This window comes from Euleptes europaea, chromosome 3, assembly GCF_029931775.1.
Source record: "Euleptes europaea isolate rEulEur1 chromosome 3, rEulEur1.hap1, whole genome shotgun sequence".
Classification (NCBI taxonomy): domain Eukaryota; kingdom Metazoa; phylum Chordata; class Lepidosauria; order Squamata; family Sphaerodactylidae; genus Euleptes; species Euleptes europaea.
In genome coordinates, this window is record NC_079314.1 from 70021331 (window position 1) to 70035256 (window position 13926).

The window sequence follows — 13926 nt, forward strand, 5'->3', positions numbered from 1 at the left end:
AGAAGGAAAGACTAATTCGATTAAATCTGCCTCTCCTCTTGGATCAGGATCTACAGAGCAGACGTTCCTTTTAGCCAGAAATACAGTGAAGTGTTTTGTGTTGATAGCATCCAGTTAACAAAAAACACTGGCATTGACTTTTTGATGTGAATGCCATGTAGGTATTTGTGAAAACTTCCAGATCACTTAAACATAAAAAGATAATTTGTCTGTGTGCTTTTAAATTGAGTACAGGCTGCAGGAGGCTGATTCAGATGCAGTATAAGAGCTCAATGGCTTGATTAAATGCAGGGTAGAATTCAGCCTTAAAATCAGCCCCAACAGGTAGGGTTCCTTTGAAGTTACTGGACCCAGGAGCTTGACTTCATTGTCAAAAGAAAGCTCAGATATAGAAAAAGAAAATAAGAAAAAAATACACGTTCTTCAGAGCTCTGAAACAGTATTTACAGATTTATATCGAGTAGTGTGCATTATATGGTAGTTGGTGCCTGTAACAAGATGGAAAGATGCAGTACTGAGCACCCTGTATTGTCCAATGGTAAAAGGCATCCTAATAATAGTTTCAGTGTTCAGTACACAATAAATCCATTGCTGAAAGCTTGAATGTTATATGGCTGGTATAGTGTCCTTCATAGTCTTAACAAAAGCCTTCTTATGTCAGGTACCTGGATTCCCATTTTCCTGTTTACTATGCCTGATGGCTTTGGTGATTTAGTACTTCTTTAGGGTATCAGATGTCTGGATTTACTCCTCGGCGACTGTTTGAGGCAGTATTTGGCTGCTGCTGACAGAGAGGATGTTGCACATGTTTGTTGGCAGGAGGCAAAGGCCATAGGAGACAGCTCTATATTACCATGCAAATGTGTGGCAGCAGCTGACTGGTCAGTAGCCCCTGACAAAGGGCCACTGATATCATTAACATGTACCAGCACAACGTTTGTCAGCAACCAACCACATGCCTTCATGGTGCTGACCCAGCATCCCCTGGCTCATCTGCTGCCATCCAACTCCCACTGATAACAAGTGGCATCCATCTTACTGACTGTTAGGATTTGTTTGGATCTGAACTTTATTTTTTAGGAGTACTGGATCCCAGTAGACCTACCTATTGGACAGGTAGGAAAAGAAAGCCAGTGCTATTTAACATCCCTATGCTTCTTGCCAAATTTTAATCATTACTGAGGAATAACAATAATACTGTTTTACATGTCAGAGTCACAGTAGTGTTCCAAAATGAGTCAGTTGTAGGTGGGTAGCTGTGTTCTGTGGTAGAAGAGCAAGATTTGAGTCCAGTAGAACAAGACCAACAAGATTTCTAGGGTATAAACTTTCAAGAGTCAAAGTTCCCTTCGTCAGATACCTTCTTCAGAAAACAGGCCAGGTTTTTTTGCCTATGAAGTGCCATTCCCATAGGGCTATAATGTACCACCACACATCAGATCCAAAGAGAGAAATGCTGTATGTCGAGGGACTTCTTCCTCAGTTACCTCTCTACTGCTTTCAGTCTGCTTCTCTGTTTCTGTTCTAAGCACAGACTGCTGTTTCTACACACATAGCCCTGTGTTCAGCTGGAGGAGGTCACTGGGTGGATCCTACCACTCCACTGAGCAAAGTTTGAAGTGTTCCTCCAGCCTAAGGACCCTTTCTCCAGTTTAAGTAGCTGCTCCTTCAGTGGAAGAGCCAGTTAAACTGGAGGAAAGCTCCTTAGGCAAGAGAAAGGCTCCTTGGAGGATGGTTGGATCCACCCTACCATCTTTAAGCTCTCATGAGTTCTTGAATGAGTTCAGTTCATCTCCCAACAATTAGCTTCCACTGAGGAATATTCACATTCTTTGTTGAGAAACGTTACCATAATATTCTTTGTCATACTCAGTGGCTCCCTCCAATTTAGGCCAAACCCTGATAATGAGCTCAGATTAAAATTTCACAACGCTGTTTTGTTTTTCTTCAATATATTGGTCTGCTACAGACTGCTTGTTTGCTACTCTCTGGTGCTGGCTGAATTGCTGCAGAGTCAGAATATTCATAAATGTTCTAACCATGAAAGGGTGAGTTAGTGAATGCTGAACATTTGTACAAGTGTTCTGAGATGCCTGGAAGATAAAGTTCAGAGAGGGAAAGAAGCATGTATGATATTTGCAGTGGAAAAGAGTGGAGAGAAAGGAGTGTTTAGAGAAGCAGCCTAAGGAGCAAGGTATGAATAGTGACAGAATCCCAGGAAAAGTGTGGACATACTGATTCTTTGGCTAAAAGTCCCTAGTTTCTTGTAGGTAAGTTGTTGAGACACTAGATAAATCATTTCAAGTGTAATTGTGCTACTTCTGAGTACTTCTGTCATCTGTTAATGCAGAGATTTGAAATGCTGCATGCACAGTTGAAGTGTGTGTGTGTGTGTGAAGTGTCGTCAAGCCACAGCGAACTTATGGCGACCCTGTAGGGTTTTCAAGGCAAGAGACTTACAGAGGTGGTTTGCCATTATAGCTTTAGGCCTTGTTCTAGCAGAAAATGGTTGGCATGCAGTGGATAGTCTTTATGGTTTTTTAAAATGGTGCTCATAAAATAGGTTTCATAACATCCTACTCCTTCCAAATACTTTTACTTATGGTTAACATCAACAACAAATAATTGGTAGTGTAACAGAAGCATTTGCTATGCTTAAGGCTTACCATATTCACAAGCATTTACCCCAAGTACCAATTTGTATTTTTCGTGAGCAAAACCTGGACTGTGTGTTCAAATGTCTTGTTGCTTTAATGAAGCATACTATGAAGTGTTGTGGGAAGATGTGTTATTATGACCTTTTATACCTTTCTAAACCAATGTAAACTCTTAGAAAATGAATTGAGGAGAATGTAATTGGTTTAATCACCTCTGTTAGTCTCTTGCCATGAAAACCCAAAAAAAGGGGTCGCCATAAGTCGGCTGCGACTTGACTGCACTTTACACACAATTGGTTTAATACCAAGTCATTCATAATTTAACATAAGGACATGTTTCATCTATTCTAAAGATATTTTATTAGCACTTTCTTTGTTAGAGCTCTAAATTAATTGGTGAAACTGTATAAGTACAGAAGCAAAAGGCAAATTATGGAAGACCTTTTATTACATATCTATAAGTACAGGCAAGTATTCTGTCTTGCAAAGTTTTTCTGAAATATACTACATGCCAAAAGACTTAGGTATATCACACGTTTATGAAAGAAAAAGGTTTATTTCTTCATTCTTCAGGGAGGTGGAGCCTTTTAGGACTTACCTGTAATATAATGTGCTGCATTATACAACCCAGGCTAGCCCAATCTCGTCAGATCTCAGAAGCTAATCAGATTTGGCTCTGACCAGTATTTGGATGGGAGACCACCAAGGAACACCAGGGTCGCGAGGCAGAGGCAGGCAATGGCAAACCACCTCTGAATGTCTCTTGCCTTGAAAACATTCCTGGGTCGCCATAAGTCAGGTGTGACTTAATGGCAACCCCCCCCCCCATATTTTCACAGCAAAAATGTACATTTATCATGTTTCACTTTAGCATGATTTTTTTACTAAGAACTTTTGTTTGGATTTTGAAAAAATGTGTGTCCACACACTATTTAATGGCGTTGAACAATTGTATGACAAAGAAAAATATAAGGGGCTGTTTGGGCCAATAAAATTACTAAAATAGGATGTTTTTTCCCTGTCTCATCCCAATTCTCTCTAGCCCACAAGTGTCCTCTGAAAGGAAGCAGAAAGAAGAAATGAAGGCAGAGAAAGGGAATGGCTTGAGGGGGGTGATAGGCTGTGTGTGTGTACTTGCTGGGTGAAGAAAAATTCCTGTATAATTTAAGGTTGGATCCAAACCACAGTTTAGGTAGACAGAAGGCACTTTTACCCTTGCAGAGGAAGGGTGGATACAATTACCATGGACTCTACCCTTCAGCTGCCACACCATTTCCAAAGGCCTTCTCCAAAATCTCTGTTCAGGAGAAGGAATCTGCCCTGTATCTTCAACAGTGAAGACAGATGAGAAGAATTCATTTAGTTTTTCAGCAATCGCTTTATCCTCCCTTACAGTTCCTTTACTCCCATTGTCATCCAATGGTCCAACCGCTTCCCTAGCTGGTTTCCTACTCCTAATATACTTAAAGAATTTCTTATTGTTTGTTTTGATGTGTTTAGCAATAAGCCCCTCAAAATCTTTTTTTGCATCTCTAATTATCTGCTTGCATTTCCTTTGTGCAAGTTTGTGTTTGCTTCTGTACTCCTCGTTTGGGCAAACCTTCCAGTTTCTGAAGGAAGACTTTTTTTCTCTAATTGCTTCCTTCACCTTACCCGTTAGCCATGGTGGTGACCTCTTGGACTTATTACTACCTTTCCTGACCTGCGGTATACAAGCTAGCTGAGCCTCTAGTAATGTGGACTTGAGTAACCCCCAAGCTTTTTCAAGAGATTTAACCCTCCTAATTGTTCCTTTCAACTTCCTCTTCACCAGTTTTCTCATTTTAGAGAAGTTCCCTCTTTTAAAGTCAAAGGTAATTCTATGAGATTTCACAGTCACTTTCCCACTTACATCTAAATTAAATTTGATTCCATTGTGATCACTATTGCCAACTGGCTCAACTACATCCACATCCCGCACTAAGTCACTGGCAGCACCACAGAGTATTAAATCCAGGATTGCCTCACTTGGGATGTCTAAAATCTCTTTGGCTTGTCTGGGGCATACATTTATCCAATCAATATGAGGGAAGTTAAAGTCTCCCATTATTACTACTTCATTACCTTTACATGCTTCCCTAATTTCATTCTCCATCTCAAGATCACCCTGAGCCATTTGGTCAATGGGCCGATAGAACGTCCCCAGTACTAAATCTCCTTTGGGGCCCAGAATCGTCACCCATACGGATTCTGTGGACGAGTCTGCCCTTTTTATGATCTCTAGCTTATTAGACACTATGCCTTCCTTGATATACATAGCAACGCCCCCTCCAATGCGCCCTTTCCTGTCATTTCTATACAGTTTGTAACCAGGGATGACTATCCCACTGGTTCTCTCCCCTCCACCAGGTTTCTGTAATGCTCACTATATCTATATTTTCTTTTAAACCCATGCACTCTAATTCCCTCATTTTTGCTTGGAGGCTTCTAGCATTAGCATAGAAACACCTCCACACTGTTTCTCTCTTTCGACTTGCCTGGCATGTGCCTTTGGGCATCTTTAAGTGGCTATCCATCATTTTTTTCCATTCCCTTTCACGTCTAAGTAATTCCTATGTGGGCAATCTGAAGCAATTTTCCCTTTGTCCGTATGCACTGAGTTTGCCCGAACCGGATGCTTCTCAGCTCCTGTCGGCTTTCCCCCCAGGTTCAGTTTAAAAGCTGCTCTGCCACCTTTTTTATATTACGCGCCAGCAGTCTGGTTCCATCCTGGTTCAAGTGGAGCCCATCCCTTTTGTATAGGCCCGGCTTGTCCCAAAATATTGCCCAGTTCCTTACAAATCTAAAGCCCTCTTCCCTGCACCACCATCTCATCCACACATTGAGACTCACCAACTGTGCCTGCCTAGCTGGTCCGGCACGTGGAACAGGTAGCATTTCTGAGAAAGCTACCTTGGAGGTCCTGGCTTTTAGTCTCCTGCCTAGCAACCTAAATTTGGATTCCAAGACCTCTGGACTACATTTCCCCACGTCGTTGGTGCCAACATGCACCACAACCTCTGGCTCCTCCCCAGCACTATCTACCAGACTACCTATATGACGGGTAATGTCTGCAACCTTCGCACCAGGCAGGCAAGTCACCATGCCGTCCATGCACCCGCCAGAAACCCAGCTATCTACATTCCTAAGGATTGAATCCCCCACTACAAGAAGCCCCCCTCCCCTCTGAGGCATATCCTCGGTACGAGAGGATATCTGTTCATCCACCAAGGAAGAGGCCCCTTCTAAGGAACCACATCCCCTACCTCAGTGAAATGGCCTCCTTCCCTAAGGGCTCCATCATCCGTGACTGGCAGGTTGCCGTCACCTTGGGACTGGGATGTGACTATTTCATCCCCGGAGTCCTTAGTCACCTCTCTCTCTGCCTGCTACAGCTCCTCAAATTGAGCTACCTTGGCCTCAAGGAAGTGAACTCGCTTCCTGAGAGCCAGGAGCTCCCCGCACCGAGCGCACACCCACGACTTCTGTCCAGCAAGCAGATAATCATACATGTGACACTCCATGCAGCACACTGGATAGCCCCCCGACCCCTGCTGGCTTTCTACCTTCATAACTGGTATTTTATTTATTTATTATTATATTATTCTTTGGTGTTATAACCCTGCCTTTTACTCTCTTGCACTCTTCCTGTACCAAATAAGAACTGAGTGCCGAAGTTCCTTGCCCTGCAGCTATCTGCTACTAATTCACAGGGATATTCAAGTTGCTTGGTACTCCAACTGGATGGAGCGTGTTACTCTGCCAAAATAACAAGATTTTATACTCACCCTACAGATCCCCAGTCATGATCCACAGGCTAAGAGCCACAGGGCAAAGTTTAAACTCACCCCTGCCTGTAGTCCCCAGCTCAGCTGAATCAAAATGCATCCTCTGGAAAGCATGAGCCTTGGAATTTAAATGCTCACCGCCCCCACCTCTCTCACACAAGCTCCAATCACAACAGCCCCACTTAACAAGGTAACAACCAAGCTTTCAGGCAGCAATCAATCTTAATCACCCACTGGCACAACAACCACAATCCTCTCCCAGCAAACCTCAATTAAATTCTCAGTTTAGTTAGGCTTCCCAGGGTTTAAAAAAGGCAAAGTTTAAACTCACCCCTGCCTGTAGTCCCCAGCTCAGCTGAATCTGGTTTCCTGGTACATCATTCTAGGGCCACCGAGCATCACAGCAGGAAGCGAGAGGCATGAAAACCCCGTTTTGTAAATGGAGAGCCAGTTGCAGTTTTCTGGCAGGATACAGTGATTTTAAATTTCAACCTGTGGAACTATAATTTTCTGATATTAGATGCTAACTCCAAATGTGGCTGCAATTGTACTCCCAGCATCTTGGAGCTTTCAGATTTTTTTTATTGTAGTAACATCAGTTATAATCATATACCAACAAGATGGATATCTGATCCAGTTAAAAAATTCATTTTCTTCCATAGTAGAATCAGAGTTGGAAGGGTCCACCAGGGTCCAAACCACTGCACAATGCAAGAAATTCACAACTGCCTCCCCCTCCACACCCCCAGTGACCCCTACTCTATGCCCAGAAGATGGCCATGATGCCCTTTATTCTAAATCTAAATTTATTCTACATTTAGTAAATTTATTCTACATTTAGTAATTCTAAATCTTGCAGGGTTGCCAACTTTCAGGTGGGGCCTGGAGTTCTCCCAGAACTGCAAGCGATCTCCAGACTATAAATATCAATTCCTCTGGAGAAAATGGCAGATTCTCTGTAACATTTCGTCCTCTTTCCTCTTCCCAAGCTCTACCCCCAAATCTCCAGGTATTTTCCATCCCAGAGTTGGCGACCAGTATGGTGAGAGCCCACCTGTCGTGTAGTGGTTAAAGTGTCAGACTAGGATCTGGAAAAACAGGTTTAAATCCCCAAATTCCCATGGAAGTTTGCTGGGTGACCTTGGTCCAGTCACACACTCTCAGCCTTACCTACCTCACGGGGTTGATGTGAGTATGAAATGGAGAAGAGAATGATGTAAACCGCTTTAGGTCCCCATAGTAATCACTACTCCCCATTGGGGAGAAAGGAGGTTTATAAATAAGCTTAATAAATAAAAACCCCTAATATGCTGGAGTTTCTATTACAGAAATGGTGGATAGTACATTGCCTGTTACAGTATTGTCCATAGCTTTCTTTCAGTTTCATGCCCTTCTCTGAATGTCCTGTTTGTTTGTTGAGACAGTATTTTCCTGTTCTCTTTCTTCATTCACACTTCATTCCTGCTGTCTTCTGTCCAGTCACTTCTATCATAAACAAGACAACTTATTGCTTTCATATGTACTTTATACACGTGGGATAAACTGAGTCTATTGGGCTGATTTACACATGTTCTTAAAATTAAGTAATATAAAAGCAAGTAGTGAAAAGAATCTACATTTGAACCAACAGTTCATAACATATGGAAACTGATCCTAGACTGAATTGTAACATAAAAGGATCTATAGACAAGAGTGAAATCAACAAACCCTTACCTTAGTGGCTAGAATGAGTGTTATTTTGGCTAATTTTCAAGCATGTATCTCTCCTCCGTAGAAAAAACAAAAAGGGTTCTGCAATAATGATAAATATACAATTATATCATTAATATATACAATTCCCAGGATCACCACAAATGACAAAATCCACAAATACTGGGAGGCAGAGTTCTGCTGCCTCCCAATAGTAAAGCAATCAAATTTCTTGCGAAATGTAATGCTGGAGACCACATCATTTGATCATACCACAAACTGACTGCAAATAGGTGAAATCCACAATTCACAAATCCACGTAAGACAAGAGTGTACTTTACTGTTCTATAAATTCTTTCTCTCCCTTTTACATGGGGATATAGAGGCTGCTTAAACTTCCTCCTTTTCTGTTCAGCACTAGTTTTAAGTGATTCTTACTAATAATTTCTTCTTAATTACAGAGCAAAGAAATTGCATTCCAGCTTCATGAGGATTTAATGAGGGTTCTTAATGAGCTTTATACGGTAAGTATATTGGATTTGGTTGCAAGAATTGTTCATTGAAAATCCATTTTTATGCATTTATATTTTTTAAATCGAGTCAACATGTTATGGTGCAATACTGTGGTTTAGCTTGGTGGCAGTGTTCAGTTAAGACTGTTGCTTTAACCTTGGAATAATTTTTTTGAACTTTTCAGAATCTTATAAAAGTTTCTCATTGTTTTCAACAACTGTTGGTTTTTTAAAAAACCCATCACATGCTTAGCTGGAATTTAGATGTTTACTGCCTTGCTTAGCTATACATAATCGACTTGCGTAGACTATTACAGTTCTTGTCCCTACGTGCTTACATCAATATAGTCAATATACCTGTAGTCAAACATCATGTCTTTCATGAGCTGGGTCTTGGTTGTTTTTTAAATTGTGCCAAGTCAGTAGGATTATTTTATTGACTCGATTGGAAGCAGAAGAAAGTCCTTTCCTTTATGAGTTCTGCTGCAAGATTGCTTACTTTAGACATTATCAATGTTAATAACAATGTAGTTCTGTGACTCTTCATTCCTCTGACTGGTCCTTTTTATATGTAAGTGTATGTTGACTTTTTTGGATTATTTATACTTTGATAAAACATGGGAAATTAATAATTAGTCGCATAAAGTGTATATTGGGACTAGGAAGAAATGTAGTGCTGAAATGAAAAACTCTTTTCTGCCCTTACTTGAAAATATTTTTTTTAAATGCAGTGCTTCAGCACCTATTTAGCTACATAGAACCTCTTCAGCAAATCAATAGCTACTGAAATTTATTAATTTATTTCAGGTAAAAGGAAGGTGAGTTCTGTTGTTGCAATGTTGCACCCCTGGTTTGTTCACCTTCCCTGCATTGAAATAAACAGTCTCCCGAAGGGTTCATTTTAAAATTAACATTGCTGTATCTTGACTGATATTGAAGTATGTCATAGAGTTGTGGTGTTGCCTTTGGAAGAAAAGGATTAAAGTATTTAATCTGCTGCAGTCGAACAAGGAGGAACGTTTTTCATCTGTGTGTTGCCATACTATTATAGACTATTTTTTTCTTTAAGTAACTGAAAGACTAAACGTTTTAACATTTAAGATGATTTGATTGAAGGTACATCAAAGAAAGTATTATTTAGACCACTAAACTACTAGGGTCTGTGTGTCTGGAGAGAGCTGGTTGAATTATAGCATATGGATCATATTAGTAAAATGGATGCATGCAGATAGTGTGTGTCAGTTCAGACATGAGGAAACTAATGTAGTATTCCTTTTAATACCTGTGTAGATCAACATATTCAGCCATACTTCTTGGAATTTATTCTCAGCCACGTTGTCAGAATGGTTTTCATTTGCGAGGCAGCATTAAATGGCAAACAGTTCCAGGTTCTTTCTGCTTCATTTGCTGTTTCTTCTTCATGGACTTCATAGCTCTTTTAATGACATAGTATGAGTTGTTCCCCTTGTTAATTATTTTTCCCATTTGTGTTAGTTTTCTCTTAGTGAACTCCTTCAAGGCTATGCAAACTTAACTATTGAACTAGCAATCTGCTTGTTCCTATAAATATTAATTCAATGTGGGCCATAATTTATTTTTCACTGCTTTTCTTTGAATAACAGGCGGCCATCTCAGATCACCGATGGCATTTGGAAGTTTCAAAATGGGGTATGAAAGGGCCTGCTTTTTGGAGAATATAACTCATGAGGAATTTACCTCATTGTGAAGCTCTCTGTATTGTGTATAGAATTGCCAGCCTCTAGTTGGGGCTTGGAGATCTCCCAGAATTACAACTGATCTCCTGACAACAGAGATCAGCACCCCCGGAGAAAATGGCTGCTTTGGAGGTTGGACTCTGTGGCATTATATCCTCCAGAGGTTCTCCCCATCCCCCAAGCCTTCCCCTCCCCAGGCTCCACCCCCAAATCTCCAGAAATTTCCAGCCCCAGAGATGGCAACCCTAATTGTGGACATCACTTTTTATTAATGTTACTCCTTCTTGCATTTCACTGTTAGCTTTATAATTTTTGGTTTGTTTGGGAAATACTTCTAAATGTAGAGTATATGATAGTTGAGTGATACGTGGTAGTAGAAAGTGCTGTCAAGTTGCAGCTGACTTATGGCATCCCCATAGGGTGTTCAAGGCAAGAACCTAACAGGTAGTTTGCCATTGCCTGCCTCTGTGACTCTGAACTTCCTTGGTGGTCTCCCATCAAAGTACTAACCAGGGCCAACCCTGCTTAGCTTCTGAGATCTGATGAGATTGGACTAGCCTGGGCTATCCAGGTCAGAGTGATATATAGAGAATAAATTTTGGAACCCATGAAGGGCAAATCAAAAGAAGATAGAGCAGTTTTTAGTAATCTAGGTGTACACCTAAACAGTATTTTACCCAAACAGCTTAGAAAGGTGTAACTTTGCTTGGGATCGCACTGTTCATGCCCTCAAATTTTCCTGACTATTTTTACTTTTATGGAATAGCCAAGCTTAATTTTCACTATGAATTTTCTTAGTCCAAGATGAAATCTATAAATCAAGCAAACACCATGAAAAAAACTCCAACGGACATTGAATGGGTCCTAAATTACACTCATTTATATTGGTGTAGAATGAAAGTACAAGTAATGCACTGTACATTGGTCTCCCCTCAAATTCAATTCGGAAACTCCACCTGGTGCAGAATGCTGCAGCTCAGTTATTATTGGGAGCTAGATGGAGTATGCATATTACTCCCATTCTGCAATCACTCCACTAGCTATTCATCAGTTACTGGGCTCAATTTATGATATTGACTATCACATACAAAGCCTTTCAAGGCCTTGGTCCCTCATATTTGCAAGACCGTCTCCTCCCTATTTGAACAGGGACTTCTGTAGGTACCAACCTGCAAATGGGCAAAATCAACTACTGCCTGTACACATGCCTTCTCCATTGTGGCCCCCACCTTGCGGAATGGTCTGCCTGAGTAGATCATTTTTAGGGACTGCGGTCTATACTACTGTGTATAGTTTGGTCTAAGTAGGATCCTACCATGTAATCTTGTATGATTTTTTTGTGTCATGTTAACACCTGTGTTTGCTTCAGTTCTGGTTTTCAGATTTCTGGTTGGTTCTACAACCCATATCCTACTTCATTATTTATTGAATGTTACATCCTGTTGATTGTATTGTGTGATCCACCTTGAGTCCCAGTGAGAAAGGCAGAATATAAATGAATAACTTTAAATCAACTAGTCACTTAGTGTTGATAAATATCAGGAGCTTACTAACATTATTGGATGATGGGTATCATACCATTGACCAGAAAATGTTTTTGTTAAGGTCTTGAAATAGATAAATAGTAAATGCCATGCATTTCTGAATAAGAAATGGGCCCAAGAAGTAGTAGTAGCTGGAGTCTGAGACACTCTCCCCCTCCTGTTGATAAGGTCTTGTAACATGAAAAGCCTTTACGATTTTGAAAAATAATTCGTTTTGCTCAAGGGTACTTTTAGCACCTGAAAGTCCATCACTCTCTGAAGCTCAAAATTCTAGTCTTTGAGACAGACTACAAAGTAATTTTCTGCATGTGCAGTTCAAAAAGCTGAGTACTGTAAGACATGCAAATGAAATGGAAAGTACCTCCAAAATCCAGGTCCTTCTCTAGAACATTAAAAGCCCACAAAGATTTATGGGGAAAAGATGTTTTAAAGACTACTTTGTTTTGTCTCTGTTTTCAACATATGCAGATTTGGGGTTTTTTCCATTACCGTATTGCTAGTTAGTTGAAAATGAAAACACTGTGTTCTGTAGTTCACTTATTTTTGCAGAAATGTTAGAAAACAGTCTTAAGCAGGTCGACTTCTATTCTACTCAGGTCCGTTCAGTGAGACTTACAACCAATAACAATGTGTTAGGACTGCACTTAGTTACTTTTTATATGGGCTATTGTAATGCCCAAATCCAGACACAGAACATGGTCCTAAAGTCTTATTGATGTCAGTTCATTTAATTTCCGTATACGTAACTTTTGTTTCACTGCTTTGGATATCAAGACAGTGAACAAACAGGAGCCAGTGCCAAGAAAACCCCAAAAACAGTGATCACAATTTTATTAACTGAGTTCTGGAAGTGACAAATCTGGTTCTGGTTATTGTCGAAGGCTTTCACGGTCAGAGTTAATTGGTTCTTGTAGGTTATCCGGGCTGTGTGACCGTGGTCTTGGTATTTTCTTTCCTGACGTTTCGCCAGCAGCTGCGGCAGGCATCTTCAGAGGAGTAACACTGAAGGACAGTGTCTCTCAGTGTCAAGTGTGTAGGAAGAGTAATATATAGTCGGAAAGGGTTTGGGTTTGAGCTGAATCATTGTCCTGCAAAAAGTATCAAAGGTAATGTGCTAATCATTGTCCTGTAAGTATCAAGATAATGTACCAATGAGGGTGTGGTATGTTAATATGGAACCATTGTATCCTGAAGTGATCTGTTTCATGGATTTCACATGTGACGTTAACAGTCAATCTTTTGTAGAGTTAGTCTAGCATACCCTCTGAAATGTCCATTGAGAAAAATACAGGATTGTAGAATTAGTTAATTAACAGTGCAATCCAATCCCATGCAGAGTTCCTCTGGTCTAAACCCACTGCTTCCAGTGCTTCTGCTGTGCTTACCAGTCAGAGTTTTTCATGTATCAAGCACCTCCCAGACTTACCTCCCTTATTGCCATTGTTCTCCAATCTTATTATGACTCACTAATCAGCACAGTGTTTTAAGATTGTTCTCTTTTTTTATTGTTTCTTTTTATACAAGTTTCAAGTATATATTTCTTATTCTACATACCTTGTTTGTATACCGTACTTTTCTCATTCCCTCCCTCCCTCCCGTCCCTCCCATCCCCCTCTCTAGCCCCACGTCGTCTCCTTATAATTTTTAGTCTCTTGATCCCAGCCACGGGCACAAAGTCTGGATCTTCCACCGAATGTCTTTTCTTCCTTCCGTTGATATCCACTCTAAGTAGGTGTTCCATCTACTCGTGATTTCCCTGTTCTTGTCTTCCCATGAAGTCTTCTGGCGTATCATCTCAACGATATCCGACTGTATAAATTCAAACAGATAGTTGTGCCAGATTTCTATAGTCCATTTACTTTTATCCTTCCAACCCAGAGCTATTACTGCTTTGCTTGCTAATAACATAGCCTTGAATATGGCCTGATCCCTCTTGTTTACCCCTGAGTTCCCTGTTGTGCTCATTAACATTAGTTTAAAATCTATGGTTAAGGATATTTTAC

At 40.6% G+C, this 13926-nt stretch overlaps 1 protein-coding gene across 1 annotated transcript in view; it reads left to right on the plus strand.

The window, feature by feature from the left end:
* SRGAP1 (SLIT-ROBO Rho GTPase activating protein 1) overlaps positions 1–13926 on the plus strand; it is a 123841-nt gene that overhangs the window by 75992 nt on the left and 33923 nt on the right. The window contains exon 4 of the mRNA XM_056847298.1: positions 8614–8676. Coding sequence (XP_056703276.1) covers positions 8614–8676 — 63 coding nt within the window. The remainder of the gene's footprint in view (positions 1–8613; positions 8677–13926) is intronic.